The sequence below is a fragment of the Cervus canadensis genome, chromosome 22, assembly GCF_019320065.1.
Source record: "Cervus canadensis isolate Bull #8, Minnesota chromosome 22, ASM1932006v1, whole genome shotgun sequence".
Taxonomy (NCBI): Eukaryota; Metazoa; Chordata; class Mammalia; order Artiodactyla; family Cervidae; genus Cervus; species Cervus canadensis.
In genome coordinates, this window is record NC_057407.1 from 24,939,656 (window position 1) to 24,959,541 (window position 19,886).

General features: G+C 40.2%; 1 protein-coding gene across 8 annotated transcripts in view; it reads left to right on the forward strand.

Annotated features, from left to right (window-relative positions):
* The first annotated feature begins 1,043 nt into the window (after positions 1 to 1,043).
* SLC25A26 (solute carrier family 25 member 26) overlaps positions 1,044 to 19,886 on the forward strand; it is a 119,100-nt gene continuing 100,257 nt past the window's right edge. For 3 of the 8 annotated variants that reach the window (XM_043443554.1, XM_043443555.1, XM_043443556.1), the window contains exons 1-3: positions 1,044 to 1,387; positions 6,748 to 6,904; positions 10,182 to 10,291. In XM_043443554.1, coding sequence (XP_043299489.1) covers positions 1,355 to 1,387; positions 6,748 to 6,904; positions 10,182 to 10,291 — 300 coding nt within the window. In that variant the 5' untranslated portion in view covers positions 1,044 to 1,354. Of the gene's footprint in view, positions 1,476 to 1,522; positions 1,872 to 6,747; positions 6,905 to 10,181; positions 10,292 to 19,886 lie in introns of those variants that run through there. The other 5 variants (XM_043443559.1, XM_043443557.1, XM_043443558.1 and 2 more) reach the window with 5 other exon arrangements.

Sequence of the window (19,886 nt, forward strand, 5' to 3'; positions counted from 1 at the left end):
AAGCCTGGGCGAGCTGTGATCTCTGCAGCCTTGGGCCAGCTTCTGGACCAGTTGCAGAACCGGGATTCTCTGTAAAATGAGGATGGCAATGGTGCTCACCTAACAAAGCATCTGTATTAGAGCACCTTATCTGAGATGTTGTTGGCCCTTAATAGAAGCAAACTTAGAAGGTATTTATAATGTAAAGTCACTGTCCACTCCGAGAAGCTTATACTAAGTACTTAAAGTGGTCTTTGAGATGTGCAACTGGTACCACGGCTAACAAGATGAGCAAATGAAAAACTGAACAAGTGAATAATATTAGGTGCAAAAACTGTAAGTAAGGAGAAGTAGGGGCTTCCCTGGTGGCTCAGTGGTAAAGAATCTGCCTGCTAACACAGGAGACCCCGGTTCGATCCCTGAACCCGGAGAATCCCCTGGAGGAAGAAATGGCAACCAACTCCATTATTTTTCCCTAGAAATCCCCATGGACAGACAAGCCTGGCAGGCTACATTCCCTAAGGTCGAAAAGAGTCCAACCCAACTTAGAAACGGAACAACAACAAGGAGAAGTAGAGGATGCTAATTTTTAACTCAAGGAAGGAATTTTAAAAAATTATTTATTTTTAATGGCACGTGGCACTTGGTTGCTGCCCCTGGGCTTTCTTTAGTTGTGGCCTGTGGGATCAATAGTTGTGGCTCACAGGCTTAGTTGCCCTGCTGGCCCGTGGGATCTTAGTTCCCTGACCAGGGATAGAACCTGTGTCTCCTACATGGGCAAGCTGATTTTTAACCACTGGATCACCAGGGAAATCTCAAGAAGGAAACTTTTGAAGTGCTTTTCTATAGTTAATAATTTTCTAATGATGAGTCTGTTTTATGGAAACGTCAGACAAAATTTCTACAGATCAAGCCAAACGATAAAGCAAAAAGAAATAACATTGGAAGTCACAGGCCTCCCCGGAAACTAGCCCGGCAGCTCCATGGCCACGCCTTCCACTATAACCACGCCTCTTTTGAGTTAACGCTTGGGCTTCACCCTGCGCTCACGGCGGTGGGGGCTTGCTGCGCCAGATACTCAGGCTAGGCTCATTTGCTCGCGAGAGTTCCTCCATCTAGCCTACTGAGAAGCTGTCGGACTTGGAGGCAGAGAAGAGTCGCGAGACTTGACTAGATCACCCTTTCCAGACTCCGCCTCTCCATCCCGGCACTCCTCCCGGCGCAGCTTCCCCGTTTGCACGTGTAATTGTTGTGGTTCAACCTCACGTGGCCGCGGAAGTGCCGGCAGCTTCCAAGATGGCGGCGCCCAGTGTCAGGTGCCCGTGACTCGCCTCTGTCAGCCTTGAATTATAACCCTGAGCAAGTCTATGGGGCCATGGACCGGCCTGGGTTCATAGCCTCGCTGGTGGTGAGTACAGGGCCTTAGGAGTGCCGGAGTCCTGCACCGGAGCCCGTGGTGTCTTCTCTGTCTTAGCACCTCCTTCCGGTTTTGCGAGGTGAATCGTCGCTGGGTCACCGGTCACCAGGTCCGGGAGGAAGCGCCGGGGTCCTGGGCCGCGCCGGGGCTTGTGTCAAGTCCCTAAGTCTGCTACCTGTATGCCAGAAGGGGACAGGAGTGGGTTAGCGGTGGGATTCTTCACTCGTCCTCCGCACCGCGGTTTATTTAAAGGAAAAAGAAAAGCTTTAATTATATACAATTATATACCGTAACCACACTTTGGAGAACTTGGCAGTTAATGAAATATTCACAAGGACGCTCAAGCCGCTTCCAGACTTGTTGGCCAAGACTGTAGTTTTGCTGTATCTTTTTTATTCTCGGAAAATGATGTATCCCTTCCTTCAATACACAGTTAATCGGCTATTCTGCGTCTGAGTATTTTTCTAGGCCTTAGGTATGTACTGATGAGCCCAAAGAGCCGCGCTATGCAGTCAGTGGTGTATAATAGGAAAGAAAAAGAATCAACGTGTCTTAAAAAACAACCGCCCTGCCAAAGTCCTTCAATAAATATTTTGCAAACAGGTCCAGTAGGGTTTACTAGATACAGTGGTGAACCAGGCAGATTGCCTGTTTTTTCATTGTGGGTAGAGGCAGAAAACAGACAAATATCTTTACAAAAGCTTTCCTGAGAAATGGAGACCCAGAAGGCTTTCTTCATTCAATTATCAAATGTTTTCTGCAGGTGTGGGAGATAACATGGTGAACAAGATAGACCTGTTCTGGTGGTGGAGGCTGAAGAGGGAAATAGTTGTTAGCCTAAATGACGTTGAGGGTTACTTTCAGCGTGGTATTGAGAGATGTGGAAGGGGGATCTTACTCAGACGTGTGGAACGTTGGTTTTAAATCCAGATTTGTTGAGATCTGTGGAAGCTAGGTTTTAGAGATGCAGAGAGAGGCTTTACCACTTTTGAAGGCGTTTTCCTGTACAGCTCGTGAGATAGCAGTAGTACTTGTGAGAGCATTGCTCCGTGCCGAAGTAGGGTAAGCTTTTTAGGTACAGCATCTGATTTAATTCTGACAAACAGTTGAAGTCTTCTCCTAGTTCTCTCAGTGAGGGAACTGAGGAGTGATATGTTAGATAATTTGTCCGAAGTCACACAAGTGAGATACATTTCATGTGTGTTAGTGTCTGAGCTCAGATCCCAGGCATTGTAACATGGGATTTCATGCCCCTTATTGCTCTTTAAGACTGTCTCTTAAGTCAGCAACAGTAGCAGTTGCTGAAAGCAGGTGTCGGTTAAGGAAGGAAACATAGTTTTAAAATTTATTTAGGATTTATTAAATAATGGTACATATGCATACTTTTTAAAGTGTAGTTACAGAGAGTAAAATTAGGATTGATTGGTAGAAGTTTCAAGGACAGTTTTGCTCTGGCTGAATTCATTTCATGTGCAGTTTCTCTGCCATATATTCTGCCTACCTGTACTGTGATTGCCCTTGGAGATTTGATGGCAAACAAACCAAAGCGTTACCATAAGGTGCTGTGAAAGAAATGAATTGAGGTATTACTGAGAGAGAATCATCTTGGAGAACTAAGATTCAGCATGCTGCATGGCCTCAAAAAATAAAACTCAATGACAATGACCACCCTCCCCCGCAAATATGGTTAGTAACCTTTTGTTACAGTCATTAATTCATGTATTCTTCTAATAGTTATTAAGTGCCTACTATTGCCTACTGTGTACTGTGCTGGGAACATACTGGTGAACAAAACAGGTATGGATCTTACAGTCTGGTGGGACACACACAGACTTTGAAGAAATGGTCAGATGCTCAACTATAGAATTAAAATTCCAATCAGTGTAGAACAAGAGGGTCTAAACGCAGACTTGGGGGATTAGAGAGCATCATGTATACAGTCCTAGAAATGAGCGAGATCAGATGACTCAGAGGAAAAAGGTCATGGTGGCAAGAAGGTACCTGGCAAAACGTTAATGATGGAGTTGGGGGTGGAGAAGTGGTGGGGGGGGGGGCGCGGTGGTGAACTTCTAGAGGCTTGCAGACGGTACTGTGATTCTGTTTTTCATCCTAAGGGCTTTTGGAAGCTTTGAAGAGCGTGGAAATCTGTTTTACAAAGACAACTCTGCCATTAGTGTAGAGGGTCAAGAAGTGCTGCAGGGAGAGTGGGTGAAGGATGTGGAAGAAGGCAGGTCTCATAGGAAGCCACAGCTTTGCATTGAGGAGGTTAAAGTCACTGGTGGCCACTTCACTGTGGAGAAAACCGAGAATGTCAGGGAGGGATGTTCTCCGGAGAAGCCATGTTAATGTTTTTCTTGTTCTTAGTTGTGGTCTAGGCTAGGGGCCTGTGATCATTTTGCTTAGTTAAATTAGGCTGGTGGTTTAGTTTTTGTCCTGTAGTTGAATAGCTGTGATTTTTGTTTTTCCTGTTTTTGCCGGCTTTCTTTGGAGAAATAAAGGTTTCATAGCATGTAATCTTAACTTTCTTCAACTCCCACAGGAATTTCAAAGCACTGATTAGACTCTTGCTGTCTGTAACACTTTTAAATTAAGGTTGTGGTCTATATGTTATCTATTGTATATGGTATTATGATCTCAATAAATTGTTACGGTGAGGTAAGGCTTGGTTATCTGTGTTCTGTTCTTTTTGGATTTTGTCTAGTACTTAGCATTTTCTGTGTAAGCTACCATAAATCTCGAATCTTTTGGTAACCTTTTTGATACGTGATCATAAATAATTTCTCAGGCTGAAGAAAAAAAATAAATTGGTAGAGTTCCTTAAGATTCAGTTGATGCTGACTTGATGTAAAATTATAAGCATTCCTTAAGGTTTTTAAAAAAATCTTAAACATGTTGCTGTGTGTCTAAGTATATATGTATTCTTAATCCTGTTAGCTGTATTTTTTTCCAGTCTCATGAATTTACATGATACTTGAGTTACAGAAGTTTGAAATCCACAGAAGAAGTTAGTAGCTCTTGATTCATGATTTGCTAGATAAGTAGATTGAATCTGATCGTTTACTCTCAGTACACAACAATTCTGATGAAAAGAAGGGCTGGAGAATCAATGCATGCAAAGTAGCCAAATAGATTAAAAGAGTAATTAACTTACTGATTAAAATTTAGCGGTAGATAGCAAGCATCTTTGTGAACCCCTTTCACAAAGAGAAAATTAGAATGAAGTGCAGCATATTTTTAAAGAAATCAGTCATATCAGACATTCTCACAAGAATTTTAGTTTTCCTTGTGTTTTGAGAAAATGAAGAGGCATGCAAAATATTTTATTACATATTGAATTTATAAAATTCTTAATAAGTGAGAAGAATGTTGAAAAAATTGACTTTTATTTTTCTTTTTAACTTTCCCAATTGTGACCTTTGCGCTGTGGCTTAAATGATTTCTTTATATCCAGAAAGATATTCCACAGTCTTTTTTTTTCCTACTCACACTGATACTCTACTGGCACATCTCTATGTTCTTTTCGTGACAACTTTTTAGGTCATTTGCAGAGTGGCCTGCATGGTTCTGTCATGGCTTTCAAGGTAGTGTACACTAATTTTTAATAATTGACCTATGCTAGCTCATTGAAAAACAGATTATTTCATTTCTCATCTGAATAATTTCATTTTCCCAGTGAACTCTTGCAGTGGTTTTATCGTGCATGGCAAGCAGAGCAGAAAGTGTTTGCTAGGTACTAACCCATATACCACCTGAGCACTTTGTAATCCCAAAGGATGGAAACAACAGATGATTTTGAACTCTGCCTGTATGTTTGAATAGTATTGATTCCTCTTTTCTGTGTCATGGAATATATAGTTTTTAATGTCTGCTTTTACTTTTTGAATAGGTAATATATCACATAGGTCAAAGTTCAAAAGATAAAGTTAGCAATTCAGTTTAAAAATAACTATATAGGAACCATATTGCCGCTTCATAATTCTTCCATTTACTTGCTATAAAATGGTGTTGATTCATGTCTTTAAATGGTACCTCTAGACCATGTGTATTGACCTTTCTCTTCTGCTGTCTCTGAGCTTCTGTTTTTCTGGGTTTCTTTTTGCTTTGACTCAGCTGTAACCAGTTTTTTAAATGTTCTACTCTACCTGTGCTTTACTGTAATCACAAGGAGCAGACTTGGTTTTCAGTCAGTTTTTAAAGTGCACCTTCCCTAAAGCAACATGGGGTCTCTTGGGAGATGATGCGTTTGGGGCAGGTTTAATGCTCTCTAGGAATTTAGCTCTATTTTTTCATTTATTCTCTTAAAAGTTATCAAGGAATTTTCCAATATACAAAAAGGAGAGAACATATCAAGAACCCTCAGATGTGTGATTCTTTTTTTTTTAGTTTTACCACTTTATTGCTACCAGCCCATCTCCCTCCACCCTCGTGCACACAGGCTCAGTCCTGTAACCCCCTGGACTGCAGCCCGCCAGGCTCCTCTGTCCATGGACTTTTCCAGGCAAGAATACTGGAGTGGGTTGCCATTTCCTTCTCCACGTGATTCTTAAAATGTGGATCTAGATTCACAGGCAGCATTACCCATTTAGAATGGAAATTTCAAAACAGTTTTTTTCTTTTTTTAAATGCAGTTTCACTATTCAGTTAAAAAGGCCAAAAATACGACATTTGGTATGCTTTGGAAAGATCACTGAGATAAACTGTCAAATAAAAAAACACAGTGCTGCAAACCATCTTTTACTTAAAAATTTACCATTTACTGGTTTGTTTTTTATTTATGCATTTTTTTGGCTGCACAACATGTGGTATCTTAGTTCCCCAACCAGCGGTGGAATTTGTGCCCCCTGCAGTGGAAGCACACAGTCCTCACCACTGGATGTGCAGGGAAGTTCCTCATATTTGGATTTGCTGGTGTATATACCTAGAGTGACTTCGGACGGATACAATAAGAAACCAATACAAGTGGTTACCTCAGTTTTACAGGATAAGGAGGGAGACTTTGAACTGTTTTCTGAGGTTTATTTCACTTTTTTGAACCTTATGAAATCATTAAAAATGAATTTAAAATTAATATAAAAATTGTTAAAAATCATTAAACATTTGTTTAAAACTGAATATAAAATATAAAATTTACAATTGGAAAGTATAGCACAGTAATGGTTATTTTCCCAGGACAAATCTGTAGATCAAATCTGTAGGTTTAGGTAGGAGGTCTTTTGACTATAACAAAGTAGTCTGGTGAAGTTTAAAACCATGTTTGAAAGAAATATGCTTTAAAAACTACCTTCTTATCCCCATCCCTCAAATGGCATATTATTTTTTTGTAATTTTTTTTTTTTTTTTTTTTTTTTAAGGCTGGCGGGATAGCAGGTGTCTCTGTTGACTTGATATTATTTCCTCTGGATACCATTAAAACCAGGCTGCAGAGCCCCCAGGGATTTTATAAGGCCGGTGGTTTTTATGGAGTATACGCTGGAGTTCCTTCTACTGCTATTGGATCCTTTCCTAATGGTAACAGTTACATTGATATTATCATTGCTTTATATAAAGCCAAGCTAATAGGATTTATTTTCAGAATAATATGTGGTCCAACCCTAGATAGAATTCCTTATGTTTAATGTAGTTGATACTTGGAATTTGTTTTCTAGTCATTAATCCATTATTTTTGACTCAACTAGTGCTATATATGCCATCCTAAACAGCAACAACAAAAAAACAAAACCACGAGCAGTCTTTTGAAAGTGGTTTTCACTGATAGAACTCCTAGTTAGAATCCTTAAAGTGTTCTTCTAACGTTGATTGTGATGCCTTGGAGTAGTTGTTCTCAACCTTGCCTGAATGCTGAAATCTCTTGGGGAGTTTTACAAAACGCTGTTGCCTGTGTCTCTGTGAGAAGTTTAACTGGTCTTGGCTTTGCCTGGGTATCAGGAGTTTTAGTAGCTTCCGAGGTGATTCAGATGTGAAGCTAACCTCAGTGACCTCTGCCTTGGGGAGTCTCGTGGAGCAGGTGAGCCTGTTTTGTTTAATCCACCTGTTGGTGTACTCTTTTTTCAGATACTTATTTTGATAATTGTTTACTGATGCTTTGATTGGCACTCACACTGAGCAAACAGAAAACCACTACCATCAAACACACACTCACAAAACCACTCACTGCTCCATAAAAAATAAAAATTAAAATGATTTTTTTAAATTTTTGATTTATTTTTAATTGAAGGATAATTGCTTTACAGTATTGTGTTGATTTCTACCAAACATCAACATGACAGAAGATTCTTAAATTCTAAGGTTTGAGTTCTTTTTCGCAGTGTATTTCATTAGAAATTCTTCCTTGTTAACTTGACATTGAAATGTCCATCTGTAAAAAGTACAGTATTCACATAAAGATTTGTAGTGCAGATCTTTTTGGTCCTTTAGTTTATCCCTTCTTCCCTTTCCCCGAGCCATCCTTAGAACAGCCAACTGTTTTGAGGTTATCTTTGAATTCTTTTCCCTGGAGAAGGGAAAGGCTACCCACTCCAGTATTCTGGCCTGACACATTCCATGGACATGGGATTGCAAAGAGTAGGACATGACTGAGTGACTTTCACACTCACTTTGAATTCTTTTATGCCTAAATTTTCAGTAATCGATTATAGCAAGTCACCATTTAGCACGCACTCCATGCCAAATATAGCTCTGTTAGTGGGAGATAGGCCTGTGTTTCAGTCACCTGATAATCTGAGTTTTTTTTTTTTTTTTTAAAGAAAGTACTGCTGCCTGTGACCCACTCTCAGAGGTATGGAATTTAGTTGGTCTGAGATGTGGCCTGGGCTTTGGATTTTTAAAGAACTATATATCCCATGGTAATTTTAATATGCAGACAAGTTTGGGAACCTCTGAACTAGGGAATTGCAAAGAAATATCAATATGTTACTAAGTCCCTATCTTTTGGGTACTCCTCCTTACCTTGTTTCCTTCATTGTAAATTTTTCTCTCTCACATATTATGTAGGGATTGTTGGTAGATGGAGTATTAGTGATGGTCTGCAGGGTACCTGGGCCTCCATTAAGCTCACAGGACTGGTTTAGATTCTTGTGAGCAGGAGTTTACATAGAGAACGTGGTTTTGAATTTTTGTATGTTTGAGAAAGTGGATGTTCTCGGACTGCTTTACTTTGCCCTCTACAGAACATCATTGAGGAGAGGCTGGATAAAAAGAGTGCCGGCATTCCAGAAATGGCTGTTTTTCTGCAAATTTTTAGTGAACTGAAACTCTTTATGAGGAACTTTAAACATTTTCTGCTGATGGTTCAAGTTCTCTTTAGAATACAATACACCATTTTAACTTATAGCGGTTGTAGGTTTTTTTGAGGACGTATTGAGCAGGGGGTGCTGGGCTGCAAGTGTGAGCTGCAAGGAGAGAGGAAAAGAACTGCAGTCAAGATTCCTATGTAGTACATGGTTAGAAGGGAATGTAGGAGGGATGTAGAGAAACCACAGTTTTTTTGCTTTTTTTCACTCGGGGGGGATGGGGGTGGGTGGGGCGATGTCCAGTAGGAGGAACTTAGAACTGAATTTGATTGGTAATATTCTAGCCCAGTGGTCCCCAACCTTTTTGGCACCAGAGACCGGTTTCATGGAAGACCCATTTTACCACAGATGGGTGTGTGTGTGGGGGATGGTTTTGGGATGATTCAAGCATATTCCATTTATTTTGCACTTTATTTCTCATATTATTACATCATCTCCACCTCAGATCATCAGGTGTTAGATCCTGGAGATTGGGCACCCCTGTTCTAGCCCATTTAGTGAGTGGGCCAAAATAGGACCAGCCTAATTAAGAATTGCAGGTGGGAATTAGGTCCTGCATTAACTAAATACAGCTGCCTGCTCGGTCCTTAATTATCCAGGGACAGTGTGCCGCCTCTTCTGGCCTCCTGTTTGTGAGCTGCTGAGGAGTGTTTGTTGCAAGCTTACTGACTGTGGAGAACTGGTTTTCACTCTCAAGCCCTTTTCCTGAGTATTTCAGACTTTGCTGTGACATGTTCAAATGACCTTTGAAAGATGATTTTGCCATGTATTTATCTTTCATGCCAAATCTTTTATGTAACTGATAAACATGTTTGATTAACAGTAGATGGCAAGTCTAAAAGCCTTCCTGTGCTGCTAGTTCATGTGATGGGGTAGCTTTTTAGAGATTTTGATTTTCAGTTTTAATTAAATAGTTGATTGTTTTCTTGAAGTAAAGGTGAATTGAGGTAGTAAAAAGTAGCCATGGTTATTTTGAGTATCCAGCAATAAAGCATAATGGAATAGGTGTTTTATTGAGATGTATGTTTGCAGTTTTAACCTGTCTGTAAATTAGTGTACTTGATTATTTTATGATCATATGTAAAGATATTTTGGATCATGGATATTCATATCCTTTTCTAAAACTCTTATTAAAAAGTGTTAAGTGACTTGTCAGTACAAATTGGTAAATGCCAGGTTAGCTGTTAGGGTTCCTCATGGCAGCAGGGATCATGTCTTCTGCATTTTTGGAAGTCCAAGGTCAAGCGTGTAACATGGGCTCAGTGAAGTCTGTAAGAGTGATGGGATGGCAGGGAAGAGTACATATTATTATTATATCTTTATTATTTTTACTTATATTTGAAATATTTATAAACAAATAATATATTATTCATATTTAATATTTATTTATTGTCTCATAAGTTAATAATTGAGTTGTAATTTTTTTTTGAGAAACATATTCACAGTTTGTGTAGATATTTAAGCTTTGTGAAAGACTGGTTTGTTTTAAATTTCAGCTGCTGCCTTTTTTGTCACCTATGAATATGTGAAATGGATTTTGCACACTGATTCTTCTTCACATTTGATGCCTGTGACACATATGTTGGCTGCATCGGCTGGAGAAGTGGTAAGTAATAAGTTATGTGTATAACATATTTCAGAAATGCAAAGCATGAATTATCTTCAGTATATATATTCATTTCATTTTCAAAAGACAATTCTTTTTTAAATTATGAAAGTCTTAAATCCCAATAAATGTAAGTGGATTAAGCATGATAGTTGAAAGATAGTTTAGATAGTATGAAAGAAGAATCCACATATATGTTATTTTCAAGAGACATACCTCAAACATAATTATACAGAAAGAATAAAATTAAAGAAGTAGAAGAAAATATCCATGTAAATTGTGGTGGCTTTTTGTTGTCAGCATAATTGAGCAAGAACTGTTTCCTAGAACTCCCTTTCCAGGAGGGTTCCAGGTTAGCCTGGCTACAAGAGAAATCTGCACAACATTTTGAAGGCGAAAGTGACCCAGCATTTGTGTTCATGCTCAGAAGGTTGGTGTGGGGTCAGACACAGTTGCAGTTCGTGTACCTCATCAATGATCTGTTGGCTTCAGGAAGCAAGCCAGGCCTCTAGCTGCTCCACCTCCCGCTGGATCTTCTAATTCAGCTTCTCTAAGTTTTGAGTCACATGTGTGGGCTCTGGTGAAGGATGCTGCTTGGTACTACAGGACACCCACAGCATCGAGATTGGTGATGGAGAATGTGAAATTCACTTTGTCCTTGCTTGTCTCCATTTCACACCCATCTTTCCTTCCTTCCTTCCTCATTGCCTGTCTTCTAAATTTCTGTCCCAACTCTCTATGCAGAGGCAACAGTTCTATATGAACTGCCTAATTAGCTCTCACAATTACTGTTCGTATCCCTGTGATAACTCCTTATTCTTACCTTTCTTAGTGATTCTGCTTCTCTGGTCAGCCCTCACTGATTCAGAAATGCTACTTGAGAGTAGGTAGTAATGTTAACATTAGCCCCCCTCCCAAAAAAAAGACTTAAAGCTAATAAAAAAGAAACTGTTGTATACTAATAGAAGGAACAATTCTCTTGGGAAATGTAATAAACCTGAACTTGGACTAAATAGCATAGTCTCAAAATATAAAGCAAAAAATTGCCAGAATTATAATGAAAAATCAGTATAATTATTATCTTCATTGGTGATAGTCACGTCTACTTTTTAAAAGTCCTAGGACCAGGCAGGCATAACTTGTTAAGACCATAGAAGATTTGAACACAGTGACAGGAATGGTCTAATGGATGTGTATGCAGTTCTGCACCTAACTGCTAAAGATTATTTTTTTTAAGCCTACGTGAAACCTTTAATAAACATCTCTCTTTGAAGAGAATGTTGAAAGAAGCTCAAAAGACATTAAATTCTCAAAAGTGTTTTATATAAAACTTCCTTTTAACATTGGTTTACAAATAATTTTGGAGAACCCAAGCCAACTCTGGATTTAAAATTGTGTTAATAATTTACTGAACTTATAAGTGTGATAGGACTAACAATATGTTAATTTTTGGAGTAGCAAAGAGCCTAAAGTAGTAGTTCCTTTATGAGTTAGAGACACCTTTAGGAAGCTAATGAAACCTGTGGTCGTCTCTCCTGTAAGCTGCACTTATGGACAATTTGTGTACAGTTTCTGGGGATTTTCGTTCCCCCCACTCTTAACCGAAGTAAAGACTCCAGGACTTGAATTCTGCCTGAAAATTAGTTTAGTCTGCCATTTAAAAGCAATTTATATTTAATTAAAAAAATCTTTTATTATCCTTGGCTTATGTTTTTGTGATCATGTTCTGACATTAGAACCCATTGCATGCAGTTATTTTCACGTATATATACTAAAGAACAAGAAAAAGTGTGAGAGAGTTTCATTGTCTCTCAGCTTGTAAAAATTCTGTCCTTCTGACTGCTCTTGCTGCTGTTTTAGAATTGCCTGTTACTTTGATTTAGTTTAAATATATTCTTGTAAATTCAACACTTGGCTTATATTTTGTAGTATGTTCTGAGAACAAGCATTGAAAAGAACTTGGCTGCTTTTTTTTTCATTTCACATATAGGACCATTGTGCTTGAAACTTGATTTGCCATGTTGGAGGATAGACTTTCAGTTTATAAAATTTCTGTCTCTTAGACTTACCAAAATTATATAAAGCGTTAAAATCAAATTGGGCAAAGGAGAGCTGTTAGATCAGTCATATTAATGATAAAATATTTGATCTGTAGAAAATATTGTATTCTAATATGTTAGTATCTGTAAATGGTGTTTTTTTTTTTTTTTTTTAAAAAACCTGGAACCTTTTAAATGTAATATTCTGTGTGTGTACTGTTGGGCAAAAGAGATGAATTAAGTAGGCTTCAGAATTAGAAAATAAGTATCTGTAAGACTGGAAATAAATAATTCTAGGATAGTTTTATCTGTATTGTGTCTCATAGTGTTTGCATAGTCCTTCAGGTAGTAAAGCCTTGTGTCAGATGCCTTTTTATAGTCTCTGTGGTGCCAGGAGAACCTTAAGATAAGAACTGATCAGCAGCAGGTGTATAGATTGAGGATTTCACTGGTGAAACATGGCTTGATGTTGACTTTGATTTTAAATTCAGTTATAGTTTAGTATGCTAAAAAGTTTATTCCATTTATGGCGTTTGTGAAATGTTTTTCTTGTGGTCCTGTAATCTTTAAACTTTCTTGATAAACTTCCTAAAGGCATTCAGTGTCAGTGTTCCCAGGAAATGTACCTACTGCCGTTCTGTTTTAGTCATTTGCTTCTGTTTCATAGAGCATCAACTTTCGGTTTCAGATTCAGCCAAGTGTGGTCGCTGCAGGAGAAGGAAACAGATGAATTTAGGAGAAACAGATAGGTAAAATAAAAAGGAATAGAATATAAAAAACATGCCTAGCAGTCAGTGGTCAGAAAGGTACAAAGAGACCTAGAGAAAATCAAGATACAGTTTAGTGCAGTCCTTGTTCTGTAATGCATTTGTGCTGATATAGTTACAGTTGCAAACAGATGCCTTACAAACAATACTATATATTTGTTGGCATTAAATGTGTCCAGTTACTTTGTTGTAGTGATGATAAGTGTCTGAAACTTAGAAACAAGGGAGCACTGCTGTAATAACCATTCCCTGTAGTAGCAGGTTGATTAAAAGTTAATGACAAATCAATAAAACTATAATTACAGCCTTCTACCTTATGTTTGTAATTTGGAATACAGTAAAATCGATCAAATAAGATTTAATATGTAACAACAGCAAGAAGAGTCCCATTTGTGCCATTTTTATTGGGAGGTTTGCTGTACCAAATCTCTAAATCCCTGTCTCAATTATTTTATGGCTCAGTTTTCATCAGACACAGAAAAAGTGCTGTAAGAAGTAAATAGAATCTGTAATTAGATCAGAAGGCTTGGGGTGGGTTTACTTTAGTATAACAGATGCTATGGCATTGCAGTGGTAATGATTTTTTTTTTTAACTTTAGAATTTGACTTTTCCTGGCTCTGATTGTACTTATGGCCTTATTCAATATTGTTTTCAGAAATAAAAGAGCATTAAAATTTCTTTGCTGTTAAAAGCAGCCCCTGTGATTTAATGTACTCAAGGGTGATGTGTGTCGATGTCCTCACACACAGAGATGCTGGTAGCTTTTTCTTTTCAGTCCCATTCTAACTTGGGATTGAGAAAGCTAGGAACTCAGTGATACCATGTTTTATTTTTCCTTTTTTTTTTTTTCTGGCCACAATAGGTGGCATGTGGGATCTTAGTTCCCTGACCATGGATTGATCCTGGGTCCCCTGCAGTGAAAGCATAGAGTCCTAACCACTGGCCTGCCAGGGAATTCCCAGTGATACCCTGTTTTCTGAAGTACCTCTAACAGTACTTCTCCACACAGTAATATGGGCCAGGGAGCACCAACTTTAGAATCAGTTGCCTGGGCATCAGTTTACAAATGAAGTTTTTGGGAAGTGACACTGTGGGTCCTGCATTTTCAGCACAATTCCTAGATGGTTCTGGAGTTCAGTGATATTTAAGCACCACTGATGAAGGATTATCAAAAATTTTAATATATACCCCAGTCGTAAACATTTTCACTGAGTTGACGTGGCAGTCGTGTGTTTAAGAATACTCAACAGGTGTGGAGCACACTGATCAGAGCGTGATTCCTTGTGTCTTCCTCAGAATGCCATATTTTTCGGCCTACTGAAAAATCTTAGTTTATTAAACTGGTTAGTTTTTGAGGGTGGCAGTGTATTCACATGTGGAGATTTTGAAGTGAGAGTGAGCATTGCATGCAGCATTTTCAAGGCCAGTCCTGTGGTTGGAGAGCCTTGAAAGTGGAAGTAGTGTAGGCTGTAATTTGCTGCTGTAGCGACTAACAAGGTCAGTGGAGCTACTTCATACAGCAGTCGTTCCGGGGGTTTGTTGAATGTCAGATGTGGGTTAAGCACATCATTTTCATTCAACTTCACCACTAAATTGGCTGCTGAGAGGATTAGATGCATTGTTGTCAGGAGTGTTACCGGCTACACAGCACAGTGTATGTGTTACTTATTATTTTATATTTTCCCTCAGTGGGGATTTAAGCTGTTTTTGATTATGTTGTTCATAGCATGTTTTAAAGTGCTTTTCATGATGTTTACCGACCTTTTCTAAGAAGAACCACTGAGCAAAACAATAGGAGAAAGGTTGACACATTTTGAAATGTTTCATCTTTTGAAATGATCGTGAAAGGTTTTGAATATCCATAAATTAATAGAGATGCACTCTCATTTGAAATTGTGTTAGCAGCTTGTCAGACTCCTGTGCAGTTGTGTAATCAAATTATGGAAGATAAGCTGAGTGGAAAATAAGATGGGAGTCACTGAAGTGCAGGATTGCTATAAAGTCTGGAGGAAGCTCGCAGGAATGCTGCAGGTGAAAATGCTTGTGTGTGTTAAGATGCTTGAAGGCAGGAGTGTACAGACAGTGCTGGGAAGTTTGTTAGACGGTCAGAAGCTTCAGCTGTGCCGTTGGATACCCAGCTACACTCTCTCAGGCACGTTGTTTTTTGAAGTATCTGAGCACATGCCTCTGCCAAGGGGGCTTTTTGCCTTGTTCTCTCTGTTCATTTTCCACTGGGCCAGAGAACCTCTTTTTCTACTTTAGGAACATTAAGTACATAAGGCAGACTTCATAATTCCTCCTCCTCCTTTTAAAAAAATTTATTTATACATGGGGCTTCCCAGGCAGCACTAGTGGTAAAGACCCTACCTGCCAATCGCTTCTTGGCCTTCTGGCTAAGATCAGGTGAAGAATCTACCTGCCAATGCAAGAGACATAAGAGACGCAGGTTAAATCCCTCGGTGGGGAAGATCCCTTGGAGGAGGGCATGGTAACCCACTCCAGTATTCTTGCTTGGAGAATCCCACGTGGAGGGGCTTGGCGGGTTATAGTCCATAGGGTTGCAAAGAGTTGGACATGACTGAAGCGGCTTAGCACGCACATGCATTTATTTATTTGGCTGTGCTGGGTCTCTGTTGCTGTGCGGGCTTTTCTCTAGTTGTGGAGAGTGGGGGCTACTCTTCCTTGCAGCATGTGGGCTTTTCATTGCGATATCTTCTCGTTGCAGAGCGTGGGCCCTGGAGCCCAGGTTCGTTAGCTGTGGCACATGGGCTTAGTCACTCCACAGCGTATGGGATCTTCTTGCACTAGGGCTTGAACCCCTGTGTCCTGCATTAGCAGGCAGATTCTTTACCACTGAGCCACCAGGGAAGTCCCGTAATTCCTTCTTAAGAACATGAAACGATAAGAATTATAGAAGAAATTGTCTCCAGACTTACAAGAAAGAACCACCTTCCTACTGCTTTCCCTTTTTATATCCTTTCCTCATTTGGGCTTCTTCATTTCCTTTTATCTCAGCTGCTTTTGTTCAGCTCCTCTTAGTTTCCTCCACCACTTTTGTTATCCTGACCTGGCAGTGTGGATTTAGACCTTGAGAAGGCCTTAATGTGTTTTTGGCAATGAGGATAAAAATACTTCTTTAGAGGCTTGCAGTGAAGACATGCAGATGGACATGGAAGTGTGGACGTACAGTAAAGGGTTCCAGGTATTTTAGGGGAAGTGAATTCGAGTGGATGGATGGGTGTTGAGTCAGGAAAGGCCTCAGACAATAGCTCGTCCTTGAGCTGATTTCAGAGGATGATGCTGAGGTGGGTTGGTACAGGGAAGGCTCTTGAACTCAGGCAAACCCCTTGTTAGATGATGCTTTCAAGTTCCGCATGGCTCACGGATGTGACTGCACCGTCCTGGACGGCCCTGCCTGCCGTGCTGAGGAGTTACGGGCTGCTACCCTTTGAAGGTTCGCGCAGCGCACCTCAGGGCTGCTGGTTTAAGAGCAACCTCCGGCAGCAGTGTGGAAGTGGGCATGGTGCGTGAATGGAGGTGAGGAGACTTCTACAAATCTCAAGGAGAGAGATGATCAGAGTCCCTGTTGAGGCAGGGCGTGGGATGCAGAGGGAGAAGGTGAGTTCATGAGAACCCAAGTGGGGGTTCGTCTTTGGAAAGCCTTTCCCGCAGCATCCCTTCAGTGCGTCTCCTCCTGGCTGCCTTTGTTAGCTTGTTGTAGCTGTGTTGTGTGCCAGCTTGAGCTCCTCTCAGAGTCTCCTGAGCGCTGCTCAGAAGCACACCCCAGCTCTTCAGCGGTCCCAGCCCTCTGAGCCCGAGCTGAGTGTGGAAAGGGGAGGAAGAGAAAGGGGAGAGAGAGAGGGCAGGGCCTGGCAGTTATTCATTTAAAGAATCAGCGTGGATGTGCTGAGAGATTGTTCCTAGTGGCTCTTGTCAAGGAGCTGCTTACACACCTTTCCACCGCTTTCTTTATGGCTTCTTTCTCCAACACATTTCAGACTTCTGTTGTATGGACCTTCCTCTCCCTGATGTCACAGGCAGCGTTCGTTCAGGTGGTGCTGACTCATGACCTTGGCCAGTGTGTGTTACTGATTATCTTATGTAGTTTGTGTGGGGCAGTGGGGGAGCTCTGTGTTTTTTATTTAAGAGCAGTGTCAGTTTATGCTGCACAAATTAAGCTCAACTTTATAGAAATGATGGGTATGATTTTCATATAGGATAATGAAGTTGAAGAATCTGACTTAAACTGCAGAATTTACAGATACTTGAAGATATCTGCTTGCCTAGTACTAGATATCTAGTACTGTGATTGGTGCTAAGAAGCATAGAATAAGAAATTTTGACCCCTGTCTTTGAGGGATATATAAAGAAGTTGGATACATTTACTAAGTAGGTAGAGAATATTTTGAGGGCCTCTGTAAGGAGGTAGAGTATGGATCATGAGCTGTCAAGTTACACAGATCAAGGTTGGAATTGTGTCTTATCTGTGTATTTGCTCTGTGTCTGAAGGTCATTTACGGGGCCACCATCCCTGGTGGTTCAGCCGTAAAGAATCTGCCTGCAGTGCAGGAGACTCGGGATCGATTCCTGGGTTGGGAAGATCCTTTGGAGGAGGGCATGGCAACCCACTCCATTATTCTTGACTGGAGAATCCCATGGACAGAGGAGCCTGGTGGGTTGCAGTCCATGGGTTCTCAAAGAGTGACTGAAGCTACTGAGCATGCATGCACGCAGGCCATTTACACAACCTTACTGAGCTGTTGTTTTCCTTATCTAGAAAAATTGGGTTAATGCTACCCCACTCACAGTTCTTGTAAAGAACTGTATCTTGTAAAGATACAACACTTCTAAAGTGCTCAGCATAGTGTCTGATAATGTAAAATGTTTATTAAAAGTTGGTTCTGGTCCCATGTCACGCAAATTGCTGTTAGGAGCACATTCTTAGACTTTTACAGATTTGTGAAGGCTGTCACTTCCAGAAAACAAAGAAATTGAAAGTCAAAGACATATAGTGATGCACTCAAGGTTTCCAAGCTGCTTTGGAAAATAAAACACCATTGCTAAGTGAATAGTTAGACAAATATTAGACCTTCAATTTCAACTTTTTATATCTTTTAAAAGTGGCAGAACTGGTGCAAAACTGGAGATGGATGCTGTTTTACTTGGGTAATGTTGAGAACTTGAATCATTTGAGGTTTACTTCTGAGTTCTGTGAGATTCTGTAAACAACTTCTCGACACAGGGCCTAAAAGATATAATTATTTTTGTTGAGAGGACTCTTTGACTTTTTGTGTAGAGTCTGGATTATCAAGTTTGTTAGTTTTGTCAGGGAAGAGAAGACGTATACTTAAAAAAAAAAATCTCTTTATGCTCATTGGCTCTTTGTATATGTGTAAAGAGGCTTAAAAGGAAGAAAGGCATAGTGAACTTACACCTCAGTATCAGTGGATATAATTTAAACCCTAAGGGAGATATTGGGCTTCCCTGTGGCTCAGACGGTAAAGAGTCCGCCTGCAGTGCAGGAGCCCCGGGTTCAGTCCCTGCATTGGGAAGATCTGGAGGAGGGCATGGCAGCCCACTCCAGTGTTCTTGCCTGGAGAATTCCATGGACAGAGGAGCCTGGCTGGACAGTCCATGGGGGTCACAAAAGAGTCAGACATGACTGAGAGACTTAAGCACAAGGAAGGTATAGTAGGATTTGCTGCTGCTGCTAAGTCACTTCAGTCATGTCCGACTGTGCTACCCCATCCCTGGGATTCTCCAGGCAAGAACACTGGAGTGGGTTGCCATTTCCTTTTCCAATGCATAAAAGTGAAAAGTGAAAGTGAAGTCGCTCAGTCATATCTGACTCTTCGCGACCCCATGGACTGCAGCCTACCAGGCCCCTCTGTCCATGGGATTTTCCAGGCAAGAGAACTGGAGTGGGGTGCCATTGCCTTCTCCGATAGTAGGATTTAGCAATTGCTTTTTGTGTTTTATCAACAACTGTGATTCCATTTATAACCAGAAGATGGCAGAATTGACAAGCAGATGAACTTTTGCAGGGGTTTTGAATTTAAATGGTGGTGTCGAAAAAGGTAATGTTGGGTATTCTTAATTTGAAAACCTGTTTTCTAGAAAGAATTTTGGGAATGTAATACAAGTAAATTGTGCTTTAAAAATTTTTTGGATTGCCCTGAATTCTCATTTTCTGTGTGTCTCTTTGTTTCTCTCTCATTAACTTGCCACTTGGAGTTTACTATGCAAAGTCTAAAGCAGATTTTTTGTTGTTGTTCAGTCACTAAGTCGTGTCTGACTCTTTGTGACCCCATGGACTGCAGCATGCCAGGCTTCCCTGTCCATCACCAACTCCCAGAGCCTACTCAGACTCATGTCCGTTGAGTCGATGATGCCATCCAGCCGTCTCATCCTCTGTTGCCCGCTTCTCCTCCTGCCCTCAGTCTTGCCCAGCATCAGAGTCTCTTTCAGTGAGTCGGCTCTCTGCATCAGATGGCCAAAGGAGTGGAGCTTTAGCATCAGTCCTTCCAGTGAATATTCAGTTGTTTTCCTTTAGGATTGACTGATTTGATCTCCTTGCTGAGGAACTCTCAAGAGTCTTCTCCAGCACCATGGTTCGAAAACAGCTTTACTTTGTGATTAAACTTTGATTGGCTCAGTTTTTAAGTTTCTGTTGAACTAATTATGGCATTGCTGGTTTAAACATAAGAATTAGCTGATAATTAAACCTGGAACCTGTAAGTTCATTAGCTGCATGTAAATATGATGCATATTTAATGAGAAATCTGGAT